The sequence below is a fragment of the Euwallacea fornicatus genome, chromosome 3 (genome assembly GCF_040115645.1).
Source record: "Euwallacea fornicatus isolate EFF26 chromosome 3, ASM4011564v1, whole genome shotgun sequence".
Classification (NCBI taxonomy): Eukaryota; Metazoa; Arthropoda; class Insecta; order Coleoptera; family Curculionidae; genus Euwallacea; species Euwallacea fornicatus.
The window spans coordinates 3,147,631-3,173,644 of NC_089543.1; the positions used below are offsets into that span (position 1 = coordinate 3,147,631).

General features: G+C 34.3%; 1 protein-coding gene across 1 annotated transcript in view; it reads left to right on the forward strand.

Moving 5' to 3' along the window:
• Positions 1-25,805, forward strand: part of LOC136350436 (insulin-like growth factor-binding protein complex acid labile subunit) — a 59,317-nt gene extending 33,512 nt beyond the window's left edge. Inside the window, exon 2 of the mRNA XM_066302120.1 lies at positions 21,754-25,805. Within this exon, the coding sequence (XP_066158217.1) occupies positions 21,782-23,476 (1,695 nt within the window). The 5' untranslated portion in view covers positions 21,754-21,781 and the 3' untranslated portion in view covers positions 23,477-25,805. The remainder of the gene's footprint in view (positions 1-21,753) is intronic.
• Positions 25,806-26,014: the final 209 nt, after the last annotated feature.

Below are 26,014 nucleotides of genomic sequence, written 5' to 3' on the forward strand. Positions count from 1 at the left end.
TTTCCACCTAAACTTTCTATTTATTGCTTCTCTTACTGAGGGTTCGATTAAGATTTTGGCGTTATAAATAGGCCAATCAGAACCCTGCTACCTTTACTAAATATTTCATGAAATGTCAGACCTGGAGATGCAGAAAGCTCCCATATTGCCAAAAATATTCGCAGTACATAAAAATTGAATAATATTGGTATTAAATTATAAGCAAATAGTATATCCATATCAAAACCCTTTTTTTTCGACCAATTCACTATTTTGTTTCGTTATAATTTTTCGTTCAATAGTTTCAATATCAACAAACCATTTTATAATTTATTAATGCTTCATTTTCATTCATCAATGACGTAAAACTATTTTATAATTGAAAGCTTTAATAGCAACAGCAATGATAACACATTTAATATTTCATGAATATTGATACCTTAGCAGGTATTTTTGATTTAATTTTGTGGCATCAAAGTGATGTAAGGGAAACCTGCTTTTGAAATTGAATCGGGGAATGTGACCCTCTTCACGTGATATTGTGATGAAGACTAACTGGTGGAAAACCATTGTTTGCAAATTATTAAGTAGATACATATTGAACTTCTTGTGAGATTCAAGATGTGTTAAAAGAATTCTTGGAAAATGTGGCAATGTCAGAAATTTTGTAGGGCCTTCTTCGGACCTTCAAAAATTTTCCAAGGAATTCGTAGTTGTTCCAAAAATGGTCATAGTTTTTTCCTAGTTTTTTTCTAGCGATATGTAGGTAAAAAGTGATCAAATTTCGATGTAGAAACAATTACGAAATGAAAATTTAAACAATGATATTTTTTAAATTTTCATTATTAGAGTTAATATCCAGCTCTATCTTGAATTCCAGCTTATAAATGTTGCATGGAAGGCTTTGTGTTGTCTCTCATGCAAGCTAATCTGGTTCACTCAAGATATTTATTTAATGCGCGAATAATTGCACTAATTTATTCTTCCTGGAGGTCTCGACCCCGGGAATCCTGTCACCGAAGCATCACTGAACTTGGAGCATGGCGGACATTAACTTTCTCTATAGTCCATGCAATTTAGCAATTTTATAAATTATATTATGACTGGACGTCTGCTCTCGAACAATTTATTTTGTACTTCATATTGCGGTAACATAAATCTTCTCAAATGTTAAATGGAGTGAAATTTGGCCTACATACCTAGAAATATTTCAAAGCATGTACACATTTTTAAAGGCTTTGCAACATCGATTCAAGGGGAACTCTTTAAGCGTTAAATTTGCTTTTACTTTGAGGAAGGTTTATCCATTGAAATCTTTAAGTAGTACAGTCATGCACCGCAAGCCTTTGTTATGATGATACTGTCTGAGAAGATTTCTAGACAAACTAGCGGCAAAATGAAATAATGGAGTTTGCATTAAAGAGATTCGTTATATATTTTACTTTGTGATAGAAATATATTACAGTATGTATTGAGTGGAAGATTTAATATAGGTACCTACTTTATATTCTGGCTTGAAAAGTATTGTCCAATTTACTGCTCTAACGCTAACAGCATCGTGGACGAGATTAAGTGTCCTAAACCCTCGTGCACGATACATTGTAATTAATGTTGAAACGGGATAATGTAACGAAAATTAGAATAAACGTTTATTTTAATAATGTGCATCGCATCAAGGCCGAAGGATGAATTTGATGTTGTAAGATCGCAATTATTGGGTAGAACTTTGGTGCTAAATCGTGACTCTTAATCTGCTAGTAATACCATTGAAGCCCCAAATACATTCCTATTTCCTTGGCTAAAATTAAAGGATTATCGGGTGCTTCGAAGCATTTCACTCCCCCATTACAATCTAGCGCTATGAAATTAACTTAGCAAGAATATAAGAATAGAACAAAGCTATGTCCAGTCAGGATGTAAGAAACAGTGCGTGTAATTAGTAAGGAACAAAGCTAATCCCAGATAACGAGGAATAATGAATAGAGAGAACGGTGATAGTAAATAGAAGGCCCCAATCTATTCCAAAGCCAATGAGGTGGAAAAGGAAAGCCAACCAGTTTAGGGGCAGTGGAGAAATTGGAAATTGCAAGAAATTGAAATGCTACAGAGGATGAAATTACGTACCTCTTTGGTTATTCATAGTATCGTCCCCTAGGGGTTGTTTATATGATTAATCGTCACCCTCGCACCTCACGCGGACAATTCAACGCCATATATTTCCCCAGCCACTTAGAATAATATTGTGGCCAATAGTGGAAACTCAAAGGTTCAAAGGTCGTTTTTATTCCACTTTAACACACATTCTTCTATATGAGCGGATAAATTTATTGGTGTGTCCTCGTAGCCATTTCCTGTGAGCGGAAAGAAGGGTGAAGGATAGTTGAGAAGAATTGCGATGGCTTTTTGCGTGATTGAAATGAACAAAAAACAATCGATTTGTCCACGAAAGGGCGGTTATTAGTTTTTCAAAGGTAAACTACCTGTATTTTAGAAGGCAATTTTATTTACTTTTTCCTAGAAATACCGAGATATCTGACTTTTGGTCACCACCCGGTATGAAACACTGTAGCGAAATTTAAACAAACCGGAAATTAAATTTCTATCTGGAGCATCTGAGCGGAAGCAATCCTCTTTTGTTAGTAAACAGTCAATTTATTTTTCCGTCGACTTTAGTTCTATGTTAGGTAAATTATATTGATTAGTACATAAGCTCGAAGAAAATTAATCTTAAACAGGAGGCTCAATGCACGATGAAGTTTATCTTTTGTGAGGGGGAGAAATTTTCTTTATTAGAACAACTTTCATATCGCCGATAAGCCCTTGATTCGTAGTTGATTCTGGAAATATTCACTTGCTAATGATTTTAAGAAAGTCAAGAGGCGTTAGGTTACATTATCGTGAAGGCCAATTTTTGTTATCACAACGGGAGATGATCCGACTAATGCCGTTCAATGATCCAATAGGTGCACTCTGTTCGCTGTACATGGCCTGCAGGCAAAAGTTGTTGAGTCAGTTGGATTTTGTGAGGATGGATATGTAAATCTCTCTTGAGAATAAGATGAAGATTGGTTGTGGAAATGTTCAATTCCTGTGCACGTCGACGAATCGAGGTCCCTGGATTCTCGCCTACACTCTGGAGAACTGACTCGATATTTTCTTCTAGACGACCACTACGAGGTCGTTTTGTTTCTTTCGCATCAATAATTGAACCAGTACTTTCAAATTTATCGATTATTCTTTTTAAAGGTGATGAAGTAAAAACGCTATTCCAACCGAAAATTGAACGCACTTTATAAATATTACCAACCCAGCTATTTTGATAGTAAAATTCAACAATGTCTTCTTTAGACCAGATACACATATTCACTTATAAGATAACAGCAAAAATGACGCACAATTCAAATCTTGCGTTCTTATTGTAACATCTTTTAGTTTGAAGAGTACTTTTAGTGTTACTTTATACTCAACAGGCACGCCGAGAAAAATACAAGGACAAAACAGCAATTAACACTTGAACCCTCATGAAATTTTGTGGAAATGCCTTCAACACTTTCCTAACATGTCCAATCGTCCGCGCAAACACATCCTTGCTTGAAATTTTCCACGGCCGGTTAACCATAGCGGCTACCCATAGCAACGCTCCCGTCCAGATCCTGGATAAATTTCCAGCAGGAGGAAATTTTTGAGGGCTCAAGAAAATAGCAAGCCCCGTGCGTGCGTGGCGACTTCTATGTTTTTTCTTCTTTTCGTCCTTTTTAGGTTGCACTAGCGTGGGCTTAAGTCTTCGGACATATGTCCTATGATGAGTTTGTACACACACATGCCTGACGAAATCAATGAATATAAACATCTGTCGCCATATTGTCCAACATCCTCTTTCTTTCTACTTGAACAATCATGCAATTTTTCGGAAATGCCATCAACTCTTTCCTGACATGTTGAAAACATTAAATATTAAGATTTTTAAAAAATGTTAAAAGAGGTGTAGGTTTTGCTGATAGAGTGCTCAATAAAATACTAAATTTCTCAGAGGATTTTGCAAGAACCAATATCGCACCAAAGAGATTTTCGAGATCAAAAAGTTGAAGAACGGGGGATCATCATTCGTCACTCTAATTTTGGAAAATTGGTGATTGCACTTCTCTTCATAGACCCTAAAAATTCATAGAGTTTTCTATGAAAATTGACAATTTTGAGGCAATAGATACTCGAAAATCTGGAACGGAGTGTGAAAAAACCAAATGTCAAATATGCACCACGTTCACGCCCCGTTCGCCAGAAGTATACCTTGCAGGCATCTGAGGCGCAATTCATCACCCTCGCTTGACACACCCTATACTCACAATGATAATAATATCAATTCATACACGAACTAAAAATCTCGAACAGGGGTAGTAGATATAAATATGTTTAATCGACAACCCATAAACGAGACTTTATGGCCATCTTCGTAACCTGGATCTCGGAACCTCGGTCGAGCAGAAACTGAAATGGCGAGTAATTTTCTACGTCTACTTCTAAAATACGCCGATATCACCGTCGAGTGAAACTTCTTTTGAAAGTAAGCTTCGTTCGCTTTACGGGCATTCGTACATAAAAATCTTTAGTTACATAGCCATCATTTCAAAACCTCTTTGTTAACATTATATCATAGCAAATGTTTGTGAATATTGCCCACGAAGGCAACGATAGCGATAATAAGGGAGGAATATCGTAAACATTTGAAAATAGTTTTGGACCATTTTATCCTTTTTAATACGTTGGCTATTTGGGCTTGCGAAAAATATTTTCTCGAAGTGGGGTATAAAGGTTACGCCCTACAAAGGATTTAGATCTTTACGAGCGAGGGAATAATAATAAATAAAATAGTGCATAAAATACCTGCGGATCTGCTATCAAAAATTCAATTCAACTAAAGCTATGAGAAGGCTTGTTATTGTTATATGAATAAATGGCCCAGAACTTGCAACCGAGTTAATGTTTGGGAAAAATTCCATTTAGAGTTTACCCGAGCTACTTTTATAATGGCAGTATGCCACATTCAAAGACGTCCACTAAGGATCAGGATCAAATGCTTTCGAGTTATACTTTGAGTGAATTGAAAATGAACTTGTATACATGGACAAATACACACCCTGAATTGTGCTATTTGCAAAGTTCTTTAGGTTACCACAAAAGTTTTAAGAGGTAATTTAAAAGTTTCAATTTTTCAATAACTGATGCGCAACTGGTCAGGCACAAGCCGGCATCAAGCGCATTTATATGCGAATTCGGGGAAACTTTCCAGACTTCGATGATGGTAACTTTTGGCCATTTAATTTTGGGGTCCTATTTCCATAAAACAGAAAAGGCTTGGACTGCTATTCAGTATCGGACTGACACCTGAGGCTTAGAAAGGAATTTACCCTATTTGAATAAAGATGCGCCCTAACTTTCTCGTAAAAATCAAAAGTAACTTTGTAGTAAAATAAAATCAGTTTTGCAAGGCAAATCTACTAAAATCCTTTGTATCGTGAGGTTCCCTTGTTTAGGTTAGTTGATCATGGGAATATCGATCTATACGTGTGCTAGAAAAAATTTATTGGCAATTTCGAATGTCCTTTCGTAATTACATCACGTTCTTGGATTTAACCGTCGACCTAAAAACCCGTTAGGATATTCATGATTTGGTTTTATAATATACATAATTAACCTGTCAATCTACTCACCAACAATACGGTTACTCAAGGGATATAAATGGATGTTAGAAAGTATTATTTATGACCTATTTTATAAAATTGGCTTTTCTGCCGACACACAAAGGCCTGAAACTAATGACTTTTTCTTCTTATTATGATCGTTTGCCAATAACCGCAGGTAGTCAGTTCGCAACAATGAGGATTTCGGATTTTTTCAGATAATTTTCTCGTCAAATCTTCAACAACTCATTTAAGATAAATTGCGGGGCAGTTTATGAAGACTTATGATGGCATTAGATCACTTATTTTACTATTGTTAAATCCTGTGTAAAGACATTAATTGTAATGATGATTAACGGAGCATTTTATAGTTATTTTATAAAGTATAAGTAAACATCTTGCAACGACACATTAGGTAAAGACGGTATTGCGAATAAAAATATGGACATATTATAATTTCACTTAGTTTTAATACAGCCAAAACGTATTTCGGACGTCCATGTCCGAGTGACTAACCTGGTACGACCTGGAAATCGCGGCCCTCCAGGTTAAAAAAAGGGGAATCTTCTCCCTCTGGGTCAGTCCGGGGAATCCCGGCCGTGCAGTTGTATGGAATTTCAAAAACTGATGGTTCCCTCAGGAAAGTCTACCCTACAGTAGATGCACCAAAATTATATTGTATTAAATTGGATGGTCTGGTAACATTAAATCTACGGACCTTTCTGCCTGGAATTATTTATATGCCTCAGGAGTAGTCACCCAATGCAGTAATATTACGTTGTACTTTAATAATACTGAATCAAAATACAACCAATAAAATCGAACAAATATCTGTATTTCCCTTCGTAATTATTGTGTAATTGATTTATTTTGCCTTCACCATCATCAACACATTCATTGTAGTCAAATCTGTATGTCTTTAATAAAACTGCATTGTTGCGACTAATGTTTTTTTCAAAACTTACTGCAAGCTCATAAAACATTTTGTTTAACTAATAAGGAACAAAGATATTATTTACATATTGTAATACATCATAATATATGATCCAAATTTGATAATTTATTCGCAGTTAATATCGGTAACAAAGGCCAATGTGCCCTTGAAAATCGTCCTTCGGGCACTTCGTAGACTAAAAATGCTTCATCAATATTAAATGGAAAGATTGTTAGGAAAAATATTTCGCAAATCACCATCAATTGTGGTATATCGCCTAGCTGACATAAAATTGTGTATAGAAAAGTGCTTGACATGATTAATCGAGGAATCGGAATATTTGAGCTTTCTATAAAGTGTTGCTGGTGAGGTTCTTATTATACAGCACAATACAATCATTAGTATAAACGGGCTGTGCATTACGATTTCGTTTTTACTCACGCGTATTATCAAATCCGCGTCATATTTTGACGATCCTTCGTTCGAGACAGGTGAATAATGGCAGATGATTCCACACAATTCCCGAATTTCCTATTTATTATAAATGGACGACCTTCGGTTATTGATGAACGATCATAATAAGAAAATTTGCGATTAGTTTTCAGGTTTTTGAGCCTACGAAAAGTAATTTTGTGGACCCGGCTTTAAATAAAGCTTTTTGGAACCTCATTAATTATCTCTTGTAAAAGTTCATTCTTGTTACCTCAGATTGACAGGTTAATTAGCTATTTTCTAAAACCGCTTCATCAATATTTTGAATAATACTTTTTATAGCGCCATAAAAAACCCGCGTTTCGAGGAGTTTTGCTGAGTACCTCCTTTCTATGCAAAATTATTAATTGTCCAAAAGTACTAAAATCCTTAAAAAAATCTGATGCATTATTCATACTTATTTAACAAACTGTTCGTTATTTAAGCACCACATCAAATACGTCCCATTTTATCAGAATCAAAATTACCTGACTTAGATACAAAATGCTGTTCGTCATTAGGTCGTAACGGAAGTTTCATCAAAAGACATGCCTTTGATGCATATAAATAAGCTAATAAAAATTCACCCCGAATGTTGTTTTTGATTATACACTAACAAGCACGCAATAGTGGATAATTTAATTCTCTCTGATGTTTAAACTCGCATAAAAATCTGTAGAAAAATATAATTTTTTATCGACTTGTCCATTTTTTATCCATAATATTTTTGATCATTAATAATGTACGGCACACAGTTTGTTAATTTCCTTGTTGAATTTTTGAAATTATTAAATTTACACCTAAACTTAAGCAGTTAATGATTAAGAAAGTAATTACAAGCAAATCTCGCAGTTGAAATTAAGAGGGAATTAGCAAAACAAATTTTTCGTTCTAGTTTTTAAAGTGAAAACTGCAGTAACTTTTAATTAAAAAGAAAATTCGTTAACTCTTAGTAAAATCAGTGACAAAAATAAATTCTATTTGTTTTAGATTACAGCAAAGTTCAAACAAAGTTAGTTCAAATTAGTGAACACTTCTTGGGACAATAAGACATAGACCAAGGATTTTTAAACAAAGAAATACATTCGAGGTTGAATAATTTTATAAATTTGTGTTATATAGTATGCTTGGCCAACTTCCCGAAAGTTTCCGTGAAATTTAAGGAGGGGAAAACTGAAAAAGTATAACGCGAAACTAAACTCGAAGTGCACCCGGAAATCAAAGAACCCGCGAGATTTAAGTGAAACATAACGAAATTATCAAATATTTTGGAATTGTCTGTGAAAATAAAACCTAATTCGAGAATATTGAAATTTTCAATTATACTTATAAAGGGAAATGATGAGTGCATTTGAAGGTTTAAATATTCTGAATGATCCGCTACTATCGCGTCAACGCGTGATTGATACTAGATGCAAAAAGAGATCAAAGTGAAATTTTGGTCATCGATTGAACTTAATTGTACATTTTACGAATTTTACAAAAAATGTTTTGAAAAAATGAATTGGTCAGAAATGTAGTGGAAACAAATTTTTAAACTTGTACCAACATATCGGTCAAATCATCAGTATCGACATATTTGTATAAAATACCGACTCAGGTTTTTTATTTCATATATCGAAAGCGCTTTTAATTCCTAACATATTAATGTATCATTTATGTACATTGTTCTGGTTGTCCCTATCTGAATACATATGTACAGATTCGTTCCACGTGGCTTCACCAGTTCAGCCGACTCTTTATGGTCGCCTAATCTAGCTTTCGACTTCTATAGTCGGGTTTCGTATTGTAACTTTTAAACGGTTGAGTGTTACTATTACCCATTTGAGCATCCTATTGAAAAATACAATTCTATGTGACCACCACTCTGTCTATAGCTAGGCTCTACGTTCTAAAAAGTTAAAAAACGAAATAACACTTCGAATAACGAAACAATTGAAAAATAAATAATTGAAAAAAATGAAATACTTCCACAGTCAACATCTATCTATGACCAAAATTCAATTTTGATATCTTTTTACGTTTAACAATTATTCGTCCGTACGCTAGTAGCAGACCATGATGTATATATTTATAGCTCAATTATAAACATCAAATGGTAGGAATGTCAACTATAACAAAACATATAACATGAAAGGTTTTAAACTGGAATTGAACATCAATATAGATAAAAACAAATTAATCAACATGCCATGTATTCGGGTATATGCGATTCATAAAAGTACTATGTTGGAATTATAATCGACGTATGAACTGACCAAAATCGGCTGTAGTAAAAACGCGTTCGAATCATCTATATTTAAATTGTTGTCATGTTGCATAAAATTTGAATAAAATCCGTTGTTTACATTTAATCAAACCTCTTCCAGTAATGACGATAAAATTTTGATTTTGAATTCAATTAAATTCGACCTTCTAAATCTACATTGGAAGTTAAGCGGATTAATATTTACATGACACTTTTTTTACGGTTTTATGATGTATTTATAGCGCATCTCGACAGAAAGTTATATTAGAGTTTAAAAGTGATGTTCCACGTCAAAGCCCTAAACCTATTTTAGGACACTCTAATTTATGACCCTATTTACATAGTCACTTAATGTAATTACATCCTATGGCATTGTAATCTACGCAACAGTTTGATTAAAATACTTATAATTTACCCTTTCTAACTGAGTACTTTTTTCCAACACGTGTGGTTGGATTAATAACAAAGTCTCCCTCAGCGAACTACATTACAGCTTTAGAACAATAGCGCTATTAGCCTTTAAAACGTCATTAATTTTTAGCAAGTCTGTATATCATACACTAGCGCTAGCTCAGTAAAACAAGCACTTTTTTTTTCCTTTTATTATGGAACTTCCTTGTTTCAGTCACGAGTTAATCTCTTTATATTTTCATTTACGCGGCAACTGTGGTTTTACCACAAATTACACTTCAGCCACTAATTATGCAACGAGATTTTCGTTCCAGGCTTGCGTGGCTTAATAATAAAAAATTAAATTAAAAATGTGAATTCATTAATGAACGTATATGGCGTAATCTCGATTGTTTTAAATAAAAAATTTAAATAGTTTCATTATTTATGAGCTTTTTGTTCAAAGTTGGTGTTACTTTACCAATGCTGAATAAATGCTGTATAAAACATAAAAAACTAGGGCAGGTCATTCTCTTCAACCTGCTTTAATTTCGCACCATTCATGCCTTCTGGCTGCTCAATTCCGTCTAAACTCCAACATTTGCAGTATTGGACGGAACTATTCCTTTCTTTCGGCGATATCAGATCTACAACGCTCAGAGAAATAAACTAAAATCGACTTCCCCTCTTCGGGAGGTCTTTTACGCCATTTACCCCCTCCACGATGCACTCTGAACTAATTTCATGTGCTAATTTCAGTTTTAGCACCAATTGAAATGCGGTTCCCTCGTGCAATATGCGATTCATGCTCAGAAAATTGTTTAATCACTTCAAAATACGACTTTCTTTACTGTGATAAAATGAAGTGCTCCATTAGAAAAAAGGTAAATTTACTTTGCAGTGAGTTTTTGACTATTCCTGCATACTGCAGTTTTCTTTAGGGAAATAGACTGGAAAAAACTTTTATTTTGAATTGTCTTTCTCCAGCTATCTCATATTTTATACGGGGTGTCTCTAAAAGGTTTGCACAAAATTTTACCACAGTCGAGAACATGACGATTTCACCTAAATTATTTTAGTTGAAAAATGAACGAATTTCAAAATACAGGACGTCAAAGTGAAAATTTAAAAAAAAGAAAGAACGGTGGAGGAAGTGATGGTACTCTCAAAATCACGTGTCATAACGGGAGGTTTTTATGTATGAAAAATGACACCCACTTTACATTTTCGATATACATTGTAGGAAGCATTGTCAGCCCTAGATGAACTATATTTAAAGAGGTTTTATTTTTTTATCACGCGGTATAAAACGGGTTTATGTCTAAATTTGTATTTTAGTGCATGTTCGATGAAAAAAAGACACCTCGGTACAAGTCCGTACGGGCATTGCTTTTTGAAATATTGAGATATTTGAAACGTAAAGTTCGCTGCATGTCTTGAAAAATAACTTTAAAGTTCATAATCATTCGTACAATTGAAACTAAAAATGTCAAAATATTCAATTAAAGTCCAATTTTTATTATTTTTTGGATATTCATGTTTTTATTTGACTATTCCAATTTTTAATTATTTATTTCGCTGTACCCTACGAATGTAGTTTAAAGTTATTTTTACTGACGTGCATCGAACTTCAAATTTGAAATATCTCGAGACGAAATGTCCGTAGGGACCTGCACCAAGATATTTTTTTTTCATAAAACGTGTAGGAAAACACAAATTTAATCATAAGTAATTTTTATACCAAATGTTACAAAAGTTATGCACCTTTAAACAGAATTCACCTAGCGCTGCCGGCACCCTTTAAATTGTGCGCCGAAAATGTAAATGGATTCTGATTTCTGGCCCCTAAAAACCTCCGAGAGGCCATTTTGTTTAGATAGTGGTACTAATCATGACAAACGGAGTAATTTATTTTATTCCTTATTTTAACTTAAATTTTGTCGTCCCGTATTTTTAAAAACCCCCCACTTTCGGACTAAGGTAAACTGGGTAAAATCGTCATATTGTCTTCCCCGAATTTATAGAAGAATTTCGTACAGACCTTTTGGAGACACCCTGTATATATCGAAAAGGGCCTTGTACATTCTGAAAAATTTCAGGCGGTAAGAGAGTTACCCACATGAACACAAACAAGATCAATGGTCCCAGTTTCACCCGCATTTCCAATACCAGGCTTCTTTTATCTTCCTTTTGTATTATCAGCATTCACAAGCAAAATAAAAATTCTATTTCAATCAGAACATCCAACAAGAAGTTCCGAAATTAAATTCGCGCAAAGAATTAAATGATACCTGCACGCAAACACGAACTCATAAAAGGAGAAATCCAGGAAGACAACCAGTGTTTTAAAATTCTACTCGTCTCGTGTACTGACCAAGATTTTCAATGGATTAATTTAGAAAACATCCTTATCTTTAAAATAACGGTCGAAGAAGGATTCGTGTGTTTTGTACAGAAGCGATGATTCAGTACTGTAGAAACTGAAAAAGTGTTTATAATCGTAGTTGGTATTAAAATAAATTCCAAAAACGTCTTTCCATACTTCGCACAACATAAATTCAAAATCTTTTATAAATGCGTGTCTTAATGTGTATACGATAATTGGCAGTATCAGAATATAATCTAGGTCTTTTGCCTATCGCCTGGAAAAGAAATGGTGCGTGGTTGCACGGAATATTTTTATGATTAAGTTGAATTGTATTTAAATTCTGCTTACCGCCACGTGGCAGTAACACGTGGAGCTTCAATATAATTGCATGCAATTTACGGGGAAATTTCCTTTTTCGTGGCTTAAAAGAAATTCTCGAGTCTTAATGTGATATTAAATAATACTTATCGGGGGAAGGTATTGTTTCGTAAACAATAATTCAAAATCTTAGCAACTTATATAAATAGCTTGTTTTATTAAAACGGAAGAAATGGAGTTGGGGCTTTTGAATATAAATAAATTAAAATTAAGCACCCTTCATGTTGATTGAAAACCTTTTTGGAAAAAGGAATTTCCATATTTTAAAAGGTTTGACATTCCATAAATTGTTTTGTGCTTTTTCGACTGGCACGGAAAGATATAATAATTATAGCAAAGCGTAGTGGTTTTTATGTTGTAAACGATCCAGATATTTTCTGAAACGGAAGTACCTTAATAGATTCCAACGAACTCGTTATCGTTAAGGAAAAATATTCCCGTTTCTTCCATTGTTAAACAGTTATTTAAAATTTCAAGACTTCGTCTCCATTAATAATTTATATTTCGATGAGGAAACTATTATTTCCTTGTAGTTAACTTTCAATATTTCCGTAAATTCCCCACGTAGGCACCCTTGTTAAAGCGAAGAGAGATAAATAGCACACTTGAAATGCGCCATTCCCAGTTAGAATTACAATTTGTCGTGTGCTCACTCATTCAAAAGACTACAAACACGCGTGTGCACACATACATGCAAATGCGAAAACGAGTATGCTAGAAGAATAATACTAATGCATAAATAATACCGACCCAAAAATGTTTTATTCGCGAGTGCTTCCAACCCTCCGCCTCTAATTTATTGGCTAGTAAATATGTCCTCTACATTAGCTTGCTTATTTATTACCTCTGGGTGTGCAAAGTTGCATTTTATTCAGGTATATAGGAAAAAATCTATGAATTTTAAACACACATTATGAAAAGTGGTATGTTAACACGGCCTTTTTAAGCAATTTCAATGCTTTCAAAGTGTAGAAACCCCCTCAAGTTTCCCGGCGCTGAATCTCAAAAACACGTAGATGTGCCGTGTTATAGCGCGTTAGTAGAAAGAATCTCCACTACTCAATGACAAAAATGAATTTTTAGAGGGTCCGCTGACATGATATAGATTTCAAAATTATTTGCACCAGTCGAGGTTTGCCAGTTGCACCAGAAACCAGTGGCAGGGATAGAACTTGGAATTGGACATTCGATATATTCCTGAGCTGAATTGGTCTTGAAATTTTCGAGATAGTTTCCTTTGAAATATGCTTTGAGTTACTTAGATTCCAACAAAAGAACTAAGAAAGCTTTTGCACAATTTCTATTGTGGGTTTCAACCACTTTAACACGGAACCGAAGCAGCAGTCAATTTCCCTTGATTTGCAAACCATTTAATGACTTCATTCGAGAACAAAATTGGAAGATATGTACATCACGTATAATATTCGCCAAGACTCTAACATCTAGTTATACCAGCTGGTTAAACAAAATTATTAACGATTAAGTCAGAGATATGAAATGAAAATGTTTACCTTTCTTTATCGCTGCCGGCTGGGGCGGACCCAATTAAAAGTGGGGAAAAGGGAAACGAAATTAAGCGGGAAAGCAAAAGAGATGAATAGCCTAGTTTACAAGGGTTGAGTGTTGCCCTTAATTTTCGAAACTGGTGTTTGGTATTTGCATATCTACTTAGCGTTGGTTTTTATAGGCAACCACCACTGCGGTTATTACCGTTGTTTTTGCAATTCAAAATTAAAGCCTTTGCGGGAATATAAGAATGTATTATTGGAGGGATCATTCCCAGGAATTAGCCAAGGTTCCTTCTTTAAGTTTTCGACTACACCTCCTATCAGCTTCGCAGCAAATTTAATAATTATTACTTTCTCTTCATCATTTGACCAATATTCGTCGACACGTTTGACCCATATAGATAACAAGATATATGAGCAAAAAAAGTTAAGTCGATTGGCCAGCTAAGCTTGAGACAAATAGGGGTTTTATAGAGGTGCTTTCGGTAATGCCGTTTGAGGGATTTGTCCAATAAATCGAGATAATTGTTATCAGAAAAAAGGATGTTAATTTCCAAGCAGTTTCGTCAGGATTTGGGTCAATGGTAGACAAATCCTGATGTTCCAAATGAGCCATATCTTTATCCTATTTACTGACAAATAAATTTCGCGCAATCCCTGTTGAAAATATCGAATGCATCAAAGCGACGTATCGTGGATGGGAAATATCTTAAAAATATGAGGGAATTTTAATAAAATTGATGGCCAATATAAGTTGAAATATGGTATGGATATTTCATGGTGAACAAATAATACTCGATACATTTCGGGCGATAACTCATTGAAAGTTTTGAAATTTTAAACACAACCCCGCCACTCCATGAGAATAAGTAAATTTATGCTTTCCAAGCATAAAATATCTTCTTCGTAACGACCCAATTATGAAGAATGGAAACAATATTACAAAAGGAAACCCGATCTGCTAAACCCGAAAGCCATAAATCATTATTAAAAACGAACTGCTTAAGCTTAAAACAATATTTTTCCATTAACAGTCGCCGTTGTGCCATATCTGCTTATCGTTCCAAAACGGCCAAACTCTAAAACGGCTTTGTAACTTTAATTATTACGACTCCACCTTACATACCATAGAAATCTCACAAGTAAAATCGCCTCTATATTTCAGAATATTATTTGATACTAGAGTGAGAACGGAATACTGGAATTATATAAATCAACTCATTGGAAAGTCAGTATAATAACTTTCCCATGCAGAGCCGCTTTCGTTTCTATCACAGAAACTTAAAACGAAAAATGTGTATTACTTTTTAATTCCTTCTTGCTTTAGATGCTGATATAATAAACCCACAGGAATGTTGAATAGACTTAGTTCGCTTTAGTTCAGAAACTATTTGAAGCTTTTATCATAATGGGTTTTGTTTTAATCCGGTTGTCTTCGATGACAAGTTAACACTGACCGACAGGTTTCTATTCATAATTATGGAAAGTTATACGGCCACTTTGATCGAGAAATAATTTCATATCTACCACAGGAAAAAAATTCATGGCGATAATATTTTAATATTCAGACCTAGTAGTCTGGCCTGACAGTCTTCTGGAAATTTCTTGGAACCGGCAATGAAACCCTGCATAATAAAACATTGCCAATTCGAAATGCCTTTAACTTAGAAGTGCCAACTAATAGTGGCCGCCACGAAAGGACAAAAATGCATAAAAATATACAATGAGTCATTGAATAAGTATCCGATATTTCACGAAGTGATCTCACACGTAGTTTTAAGATGAAAAGTTCTTATAAATATTTGTCCTAGCTGGTTTAATTTACCATAGGTATCGATGTTGAAAAAATAAATCACATGTTCCTTAATACCTTTCGATTTCTTGCAGCTAATTCTATGAAATTTCACATCCAGGGATTTATTGAGACGAGAAATTCAAATTTATCAACGATCTAATTGCATCTTCTATAAGGCACCACAAACGACCACTTGAACACATTTAAACGCCTGAAACTTTTTGTGCCAACCTGTATGTCACTTTCGAATAGAAAAATCTTTTTATCTACCTTGTGTGTTTAAAAAAAGTATATATTATTGCCGTCGCTAGAAGCGACGGTTTCCGAGAAAAACGCATCTAAAGCTGATCATGCATGCTAATTATCCAAAAAGAGCTAAAATAACAAGTCCAAATTGTCGCTTGTGGCGCTCTTTAGAAGATACAACTAAATCCTTGATAAATTTGAATTTCTTATCCCAAAAACCCGCGGACACGAAATTTCGTAAAACTAGCTGGAAGAGATCGAAAGATATCAAAGAATATGTGATTTAGTTTCTCAACTTTGATATTTCGTACCTTGAAAATTAATCGAGATAGGACACATATTTCTAAGAACTTTCCATTTTGAAACTTCTTGCAAAATGATGCTGTGAAATATCGAGCATTTGAGCATTAACACCCTATATAAAACGTCATAAAACACTTCTAGATCTTCTTCTTATAATTTTCCAGCTATTTTGTTACCCTTGGTCAGCGCAATTGGAGGACAATCAAAGCAGGTTTATTCTTTAGAGACTTTAACCAGAACCTTTAGAGCCTTTAGAAAAGTTAACGTGGAGTAAGGACGAATTTTCTTCCAGTCTCTCCACGTCAACCACGCGAAAGAATGTTCTCGTACATTACGTGATTCCAATCACAGAATATAGGACAGCACGGAGAGTAACATGAGAAGTGAGCACATTCTTATTTATCAGAGATGTTACCCTTTGATTTGTGCTAATAAATGAGTTATAGTGTGCATTTCGTATTTTCGAATAATGATGGTAATGCATCTCAATACTATTTATAGGTGCTATCGAAATAGCAGATTGTATAGTGCCTTTTTCCTAGGGCTTCCATTGCTCTGAAACAATCTTGTGAATGTGCGGCAGGATAGTTTGGGAAGCTAGGTCGTTTACTGGATGAGGAGACCGCAATTTGTTCGCTTTGTTAATTTCGACAATATCTACATCCTTGTTTGGTTTATGGGCTTAATCGGTTGGTGTTTTATTCAATTATACCAGTGGTGAGTGAGTTGAATAATTATTCGTTCATCCTTTTTTTTACGATCTTCACTCGATCCAAGTTACCTCGTTGGTCTCTTTCATTTTGGCGGTTATTAGAAACACTCTTACGTTCTGGGCCCTCTTGGGGCACGTGCGAAGTTTTAGATAAACTAGCCATTCAGAAATACAAATCCCCCAGAAGTTTTAATTAAATCAAACCAAGTTAACTTAGTAGTTTCTTTTTCATCGGCTTGCCAACTTATTGGTTGCAGCAGTGCGTGAAAAACCCTCAAGGAAACGAGGTAATTCTGCTTAATTGTTGAATTACTCTAGAGGAAAACCTAATCCTTTGCTTATCGTATTTTTAAGGTTCTTTTTATTCACGTTTGTTTCTTCGGAAATTTCTTTCTTCCCTTTTACTTTATTCAAGTTCCTGATAAGTCTATCTCCTGAGCAGCTGCCCATTAAAGACGAAAAAGAACAACACATAGACGTCTTGATGGAGCTTATTTCTATAAGAACAAAGAAGATCCTACAAAAGAAAAATAAGGGGCGGTAAAAGGGATAAGGTTCGGAAGGAAGATAAACAGTTTACTCTCACAATCCACAAAATCCGTTTTAGAGAACAGACACAGGAGCTGAGCTCCATCAAGCGTTCAAACGATTCCTATAGTTCCAGTGAAAAGACTGGAAGAGAGAAGTGCTATTTCCCAGAACCCTGATTCTGACTGTAACTCACTTTCCCAGGGCTGGTCAAAACTACCCACTAGGACGAACTGAGAAGTCTCTTAACACTAATTAGTTCATGTGTCCTGAACGCAATTTTTCAGCCACGTAGGTCACTTGGTGATCCATAAAGAACCTCAAACTATCTGCGACAAAACTCTTCCGGACAAACTTAGCCTGAAATAATATATCAAATAAATGGACTGCAGTACGGGTGGTGTACGTTCGAAAAATCGGATGCCACGCACTGGACCTAAAAGCAGTCAGACCTCTAAGTCTAAGGTGTTTAACAAGAGTTAGGACTTTGTATTTTTTTACAACAGAGTACCAAAAAAGTCTTTGAGCAGGTACTCGGAAGTGAAAGATAATTAAAAGCGAATACAAATTTCCTCTGCATGGAACCTTCAGCTTTCCTATTCGAAACGAGCACTAAAAACTTTAATAATGCGGGATTTCAGTGCAAGGCACCTTGAGCGTCAAACATATAATTTTCTTTCCATCTGGGTTTATTCAATATAAAATATTAAAACTGAATCTGCACGTTGAAACTGCAATTTAGATTTTTCACTTCCGTCGGCTTCCTACCTGTTTTAACGTACAAAAAGTTAATTCATGAAAAAAAAAACTCTCTCGAAGCTTTCTTTTAAGGACCCCACACTAAAAGCAACAAAAAGAGCTTTATTTAGAAAAAAGTTTTCGAAGGTTTTTTCTTTTTTGAGAAGGATTATTTACGGCCTCGCAAAAGCTAGAACTGTTTCCAAATAAATCTATAAAAAGATTTAGATCCACTGCCAATAGAGTGGTTTCTGAGCGAGAAAACATCGGTCACCGACAAGTATCAGATTGTTACACATATTGAATTGGATTTAAGCAGAGTTAATGTTGAAAAGATGGATTACAGGAAGAGCAACAAAATGTAGCCAAGACGAAGACATAATTTTCTCTGGGGACTTTAATTAAATGAAATCTAAGAGTAAAAAGAACGTGTAGAAAGCAATATATTCCAACTCATTTAAACTTCGTCAACTAGTCAATGCTGGAACAGGCTAAATCTAAATCGGAATTGAAGCCGGAGATGTAAAAGCAGTTTCTGTGATGGATAAATGCCACTCTGCAGAAGAGCTAAGTCGACTAAAGCTCCAGATAAATCGCTGTTTTATAGCGAGGCTTCCACTAATTCCATTTGAGGGATGCGGCCCATAAATCGAGATAATTTTGGGAAAAAGGTATTGTTAATTTTAGAGCGGAACACCCAGAACAGCTGGCAAATGGGAATTGCTTTGTTTACTTTTATGTACCTCGAAGGTGTTTTAAAAAATGGTTTTTACGGCGAGATAAAAACATTTCTGAAAAAGGGTGTAATGAGCCTCATTAATCTAACTCAATTTATATTAGCAACATTTTTGAGGGGAACACTACAAGATGTTTGGGGCGGAAACTTGTTTGTTGAGTTTAAATTAAAAAATCACTTGCTGGGACCTACCAAATCTTTATTCGATAAATCTAAAAAGGAATTTTTTTGTGTCCACCTCGATGACCGTGTCCTGCTGTTATTATTGCTTAATGGTTTTTAAATGAAAGTATTTATTTAAAATCGGTTTATTTTTCTGAACAAATCGAATTTATTTTTCTTAGTGGAATTTATTTGTCTATGTTCCTTTAAATTTTTGGACGTAACTAAATTATTTATAAATTATTTGTATTTTGTCTGGCCAATTATTAATTCATAGCAAAAAAATACTCAGGAAGAATACCTTTAGATCGAAGAAACACTCTTACACACACGCTCACGTAGAGAATTTCATTTTCGGCAGTAATAATTTAGTTGCTGAAAGTATAAACTCACGGAATTTGATCTATGCGAACTCCGAAGTGGAAACTTGCCTAGCAACGTATTTAAATTTCGTTTCCATCATAATGTTTACCGGTGAGTGCAACGAAAATGAAAGGAGATAAGGCTTAAATGCAAGTCTAGTGTAAACGATGTAACTGGGGCTGAAAAAATTGTTAATTTTTTTTAACATCAGGCTATTCACTAAAACGAATTGCTGACATATATAGTAGATAAAACCTGGACCAAAACCCAAATACCGAGTGCAGTATCATTTATTAGATTTACTATGTACGTGTCTTTTTGCCGGTTAAATTTTGATGTATAATGATGCCCCTATCACTTATACTGTATATACGATTTTGATAATATGTCTGACATGCAAATTTTAATATAATCAGAGTTCCTATGTGAGATATGTGCCTACCAAAATCTGCTGTGAGATATGTCTTGGTATGGCAGAGGCATCCACTTACTATACCACTAAAGTTTAGTAAAATTATAGTTTTCCTTATACAGCGCCCAAGATAATGAAATTCAGCATGAAAATATAGTAAAAGGATACGTTTAAATTTGGTAAAATTTTCACAGTTGATTTTCGCGAATAGTCGAGAAAATCGAAATGTCGAATAATTTTCGTTTTTGCTAAATATTTCAAGCCTTACCCACCATCATAATATGGCCATAAAAGACATCTACATGATGAACCAAAGTTCGTTGCAAAATTTTCTCGTGAAAATATAAAAGATATTTTGAAAAATATTTTTATGGGCCTCATACTTAAACGATTTCGAATTCGAAAACAGCAGGAAATTAATTTCTTGAACTTTTCAGAATTTCTAAACTTTTTAGTTCCTGTTGGAAGGAATCATTGCATAAAGCAATTTAAACATGTAAATGTTTCTTCTACATGTATACGTACAAAGTAGGTTGATTTGTGTATAAGAGTGATGAAGGGATGGAGTTTACAAATAATATTTGCGTTATTTCATTAAATGTTTAGGGTGAGCAGTTTCATGGACTTGACTTAATTTTTTTTTAATTTTGATATAGCATCGATGCTGCATTTTATCCGTTGACCGACATCAAATTTTACAGATTTGCTGTGATTCTATATCTTCCAGTCTCAAATAAGACTATTCAAAGGACAACTAGAACATCCACATAAAATTAGTTAGTGTATATATAATTTCTTAATTGTCTATCACTATATTCTTTCTGCGATGTACATCAAACGTTCAATTTGTAGAACCTAGAACACCCTTCCCGGCGAGATTCTGTCGTTGAAACTCCGCCAAGGAAACTCCAAAAAGAAAAGCAATAATTGATGCTATCTAAAACAGTAATCTAAACTAAACTCTAAGTTCTTAACCAAAATTATCAATTTATTTTTTAAATTCGTCAAGAAAAATTTTAAGACTTATTGAAAGAAAAATCTCAAAGTGCCACTTAAAGTTAGCTACGATCACATGTCAAGCATTCAAAAGCATCTTACATTTATATTTACTATACTACACGAAATCATTCAAAACGTTCCATTTTTGCTGGAAAAATAAACAAACTGGATTTGTGCTTTGCTTTATAGCAGTGGGCAAACCCCGCTTGAAATTGAATCTATTGAAAACATCATTCCGAATTTTCCAACGAAAACCCGTTTCAGGAATAATATAGGTCATCTTTTTCTCACCTTACCCAAGCGCATTTTCAGATTTCTAGGTTTTTATTGCGTTTGAAAGAATACGAAATAATTTTTCCCTTGAATGAGTTTCCTATTAAATGGTTTTCTCAAATGGCTCTGCGTTAATTCGATTTCCGTGGTTGAATAGGCTTTTTCTTTAGTTTATGAGTTAACCACTTTAAATATCACCAGAATGAATTTGTTTCAATACCCTCGATATGAAAATATTCGTCAACATTGCAGACTTTTTTAATTGCAATGAACTGAGTATCTCAACCCTGTGGTAAGGAAAATATATTTGCTGAAGTAACGTGATAAACCTGAATAGAGATAAATGATTTTAAGGTCACGTACTAACCTGAACTAACCTGACTAACCCGGGCTGACCGCAATCCAACTCAAATTGAGTAAATAATGTGACCAACCTGAATGATGTAGAAAAATAACTTCATGAAACATATTTTGAAATTTAGAGCGATTATTTTTTCTAAAAAATACTAAAATTTATCTCTTTCCTTTTCAGGTCTAGCTGACCATGCTGTCCCCTTGCAATGGACGATGAAAAGGCTCATCCAATGTGGATAACCTTACTACCAACAATATGTCTCCTATCATTAATTAGTTCTGCTGGTGGAGTGTTGTGTCCTAATGGCTGCAAATGTGAGAATGAGATCCTCAGAGCAAATTGTTCAGGGGCTGGAATTGAGGTGGTGCCCATCCAACTTAACCCCGAGCTACACGTGATGGATTTGTCTAACAACAAGATTAATCAACTGCATTACACATTTACGTTCTACGAGAAGCTCTATACGTTGGATGTGTCCAGAAACAGAGTGAAGTCCCTTGGTAGTGGAAATTTTAAGACTCAGAAAGCCCTTAAGTTCTTAAATTTGAGTAGCAACTTTATTGATTCTTTGGGGAAAGATACGTTTGAAGGGTTGGTGCAACTTACCGAGCTGGATTTGAGCAATAACCTCCTTGAAACCATTGGAGTGTATGACTTCAAGGATTTAAATAATTTGACAATATTGAGAATGACTGGTAATCAGCTCGATTATTTCGAGGAAGGAACTTTTAAGTTTACACCGAATCTACAGGCTTTGTACATAGACGATAATTCGTTCATGGAAATTCCATACGAGCTGTCTGATTTGTCTCAGTTGAAAGTACTTTCGATGGCCCGAAATCTTATTGAATCTATAGAAGATGATAAAGTGCCAAATTTGTCAGAATTGCAGACTTTAGTTCTAGTGCAAAACCAGATATACGAAATCCAACAAAAAGGCTTCTCTAACATGCCTAAATTGGACCACTTAGACTTGAGTAACAACAATCTAACAGTCTTGCCAACTACGCAGCTATCCAAGATGTCGAAGTTGGTTAATTTGAAGCTGAGTGGAAACACATTCAACATCCTCCCGCCTGTAGCTTTCCGAGGTTTATTTCATCTAAAGTATTTAACTCTAGCTCGGTTAGAGGCACTGGAAACTATAGACCCTAGGTCTTTTGTCGACAATATCAACTTGGAGAAAATCAGTTTGGACTTTAACTATAAAATTAAAGCTTTTCCAACCAGATTGTTTCATGGAAATCCTAAACTGAGATATGTATCCATACGCTACAACTCCATCAAGTTTCTTGTGGCTAGTCATTTTCCTCTAGATCAACTTGAAGAACTTCGAGTGGGGGGTAATCCCTTGGACTGCAATTGCTCAATGGGATGGCTTTGGAAGATTTTGAAGGATAATGAACTGCAAATCACCGCCAACTTAAGTCAAAACCAAATAACTAAAAACGATCTAAAGCTTGATGTGAACGAAGTTTTATGTGAAACTCCTGAGGAACTTCAAAACAGGAAGTTAGTGAGTGCCACGCAAAGACAGATGGACTGCTCGATGAGCTGGTTAGCTATTACATCAGTTTCTTTGACAGTTATTTTTATATTAGGTATTATTGTAGGAGTTTTCTTCTTCATTCCGAAGAGGAAAGCTAATCGCGATATGGGTAGCAAAGAGCTGCCCAAAATTGTAAAAACTAGCTATAATGCCCCTCCACTCCCTCCACCAAGAAAGTCGTTACCAAATTATGATACCAATCACGTAGAAAGGTATATCATGCCTCCGATAGTTATGCAAAACCGCCCATTGCCTGTCTGGGACCCTTACTCCCAGCATTGTAATGGTAACGGAAACATTTACGAACAACTCAATGATAATAGAGATAGACCACACATTGTTTACGTTTAAGTATTTTTGTATAATGTAAGATAAATAATGGGATAATGTTGTTTAATAATAATAACTATACTTCTGAGGGGAACCTATTTTTTAAAGATACGTAGATGTACAGGGTGTTGGGATTTCCATGGTGATCAGTCTGTTCAGAAGGCCGAAGACTGAAGTACAGAATATTTGCAATTATTTGTAATATCTTGCTCGTTATTTATTATTTTCAGTTTAAAAGCTGAGTTCTTGCGCACAAAGGGTTTTCGGATTATTTTTCTGTAGTCTACAAGCAATTGATAATTTTAAGATTTGAACATTTCTTTCTGAATTCTATGTGTCAAAATTGTCTCAACTATGGTTTAGAGGATATTTTATTCTTTAATTTTAGTCAACTCATAAATCAGGTTGATCTGAAATAATTCAATTTTAATACCAGCTATTTTAGGGTGTTAAGTTCAGGTTAAAGTTCGAGTTTACAGTCTGATATCTAACCCAAGTAATCTGGGATAAACAAAACTTATCACTCGTCTTTTTACAATCTTCCTGTCTGCTATTCTTTTATTTTATTATTATTCTTTATTCTTCATTATGTTCATCAAATTTTTGTTAATTTCTTCTCTTAACACTTTTTTACCTTCCTTATGAATCTCTTTGGGAAGTTTGTTATACATATACGAAACATCACACGTGTATACATGATAAATCAGTAATGCCCATTCTCTACGTGTCCAAATTTAAAAATAATTAATAAAAGCCATCCTTTGAATGAAAATATTGTAATTTTAAATACATTATATTTAGGTACTCGTTTGTAAACATTTCTCGTGGGCGGTGACAAAGCCCCGGATGACAAAAATATATTTTTTTAATTATCGAATTAAACATAGTGGCTGCAAACAAAAATGTTTTTCTAATAAAAATTAAGAGTTTTTTTTTGTGTAAAACTCGATATTTTGCCAAAAAATGCATGCAATAAAATATCTTTTTTTTATAAAACAAACCTGATTTAACATTTTAATTTAACTAGTCGCAAAAGAAAAAGTTTTAATACCAACGTTACATGCATGTTAAAAAAAACCTGTTTGCAAGCCATTCACGTAATTTTGAACGCATAATTGAGAACTAAATATATTATAAAGTATCTCTATTAACTTTGTAAATTTGAAATTGCATTTAAAAAAGGGTAAAGACGCTATGTTAAACCGATACTTTGATAACTACAAAACTAGTCCGTAAGAAATCAAGACTAAACAATGTAAAAAGAATAAAAGATTGATCTTCCATTTCGCTTTTCCTTGTAATTGTTTCAACGTGCATATTCATTTATTGTCCTTATTTGGACTTCGAGTAGGAAATTGCATGGCCTAAGTAAGAACTCACTCTAAACTTAAAACACATTGTATAGCATGTAAGTTACGTCTAGTCGTCGATTGTTTTTGTTACTTGAAAGTTTTTGTTATTTTGTCTTAATTAGGTTAATAATTTTGAAGCAATATACTGATTGAAGCATATAGTTCAATGGACTATTCACTACACAAGATGGAATAATCTATTTAATTAGTGCCAGACACTTTTTATACCTTCTATGTGTTGTTATATTTCTAATGATAGATAAAAAAGCATTGCTAATGAGTGACAAATACGATTAAAATGAGAACAAAAATAATATATTTTTGATTGGTAGAGAAAAGTTGTAATCATCCCACTTGGTCACATTACGTGATGAACAAGGGGGAAGGAGGTTATTGTAAAATACCATTATTACTCACGTCAGGACTTCCAAGGTATTGTACATCCGAGTCGTAAGCACCTAAATTCGGCTCAACTTAAATTTGCTGCCATAGCAACAATACTCAAAAAAGCATATACAGGACCATGTATACTCTAAATTTATATTTTTCACGTTTACTGTACTTATATACTTACATAACTACTCAAATGTTGTATATTTTTATTTACATAGATTTACGTACACCCGCCACTGTAATTACTATATGTTTATGATATTACCGCAGCAGTAAATATAACACAAAATTAGCAGAATTTTGCCTCTACAAGCATGCGCTCAAGACGAAAACATGCCCAGGGGCGATATTTCACCCCGATACCACATTATATTATTGTTTTACAGATGATAAAATACAGTTATGGATGGGCCAGTATGTATAATTTTTTGTCTACGGGTAATGTTATTTATTATGATTGTTCATGCTACTCTGTACTTAATAAATAAATACCACTAAGAATCGTACTCTATCTGTACTTGATCTTAACCTTGGTTTTATGTATATGTTACGAAATGTTTATAATAAAAAAACTATTATAAAATAAAATTTGGAAAAGATATTAAGATGAGTGTTTTCGTTTGAGAACAGAATGAAACCATAAACGATAAAATGAAATCAGCAATGCCTGTGCAAAATCCAATTAAAAAGGATCGCCATGCGTTTTTTTTTCGGAAAAAGAATCGCAAAATGCACGTGTTCGTATACTGTGTTTATTAGTAACGAAGAAATTCGTTCAAATCTGAATGGGCAACCAGTGAGCGACTCCATGAGA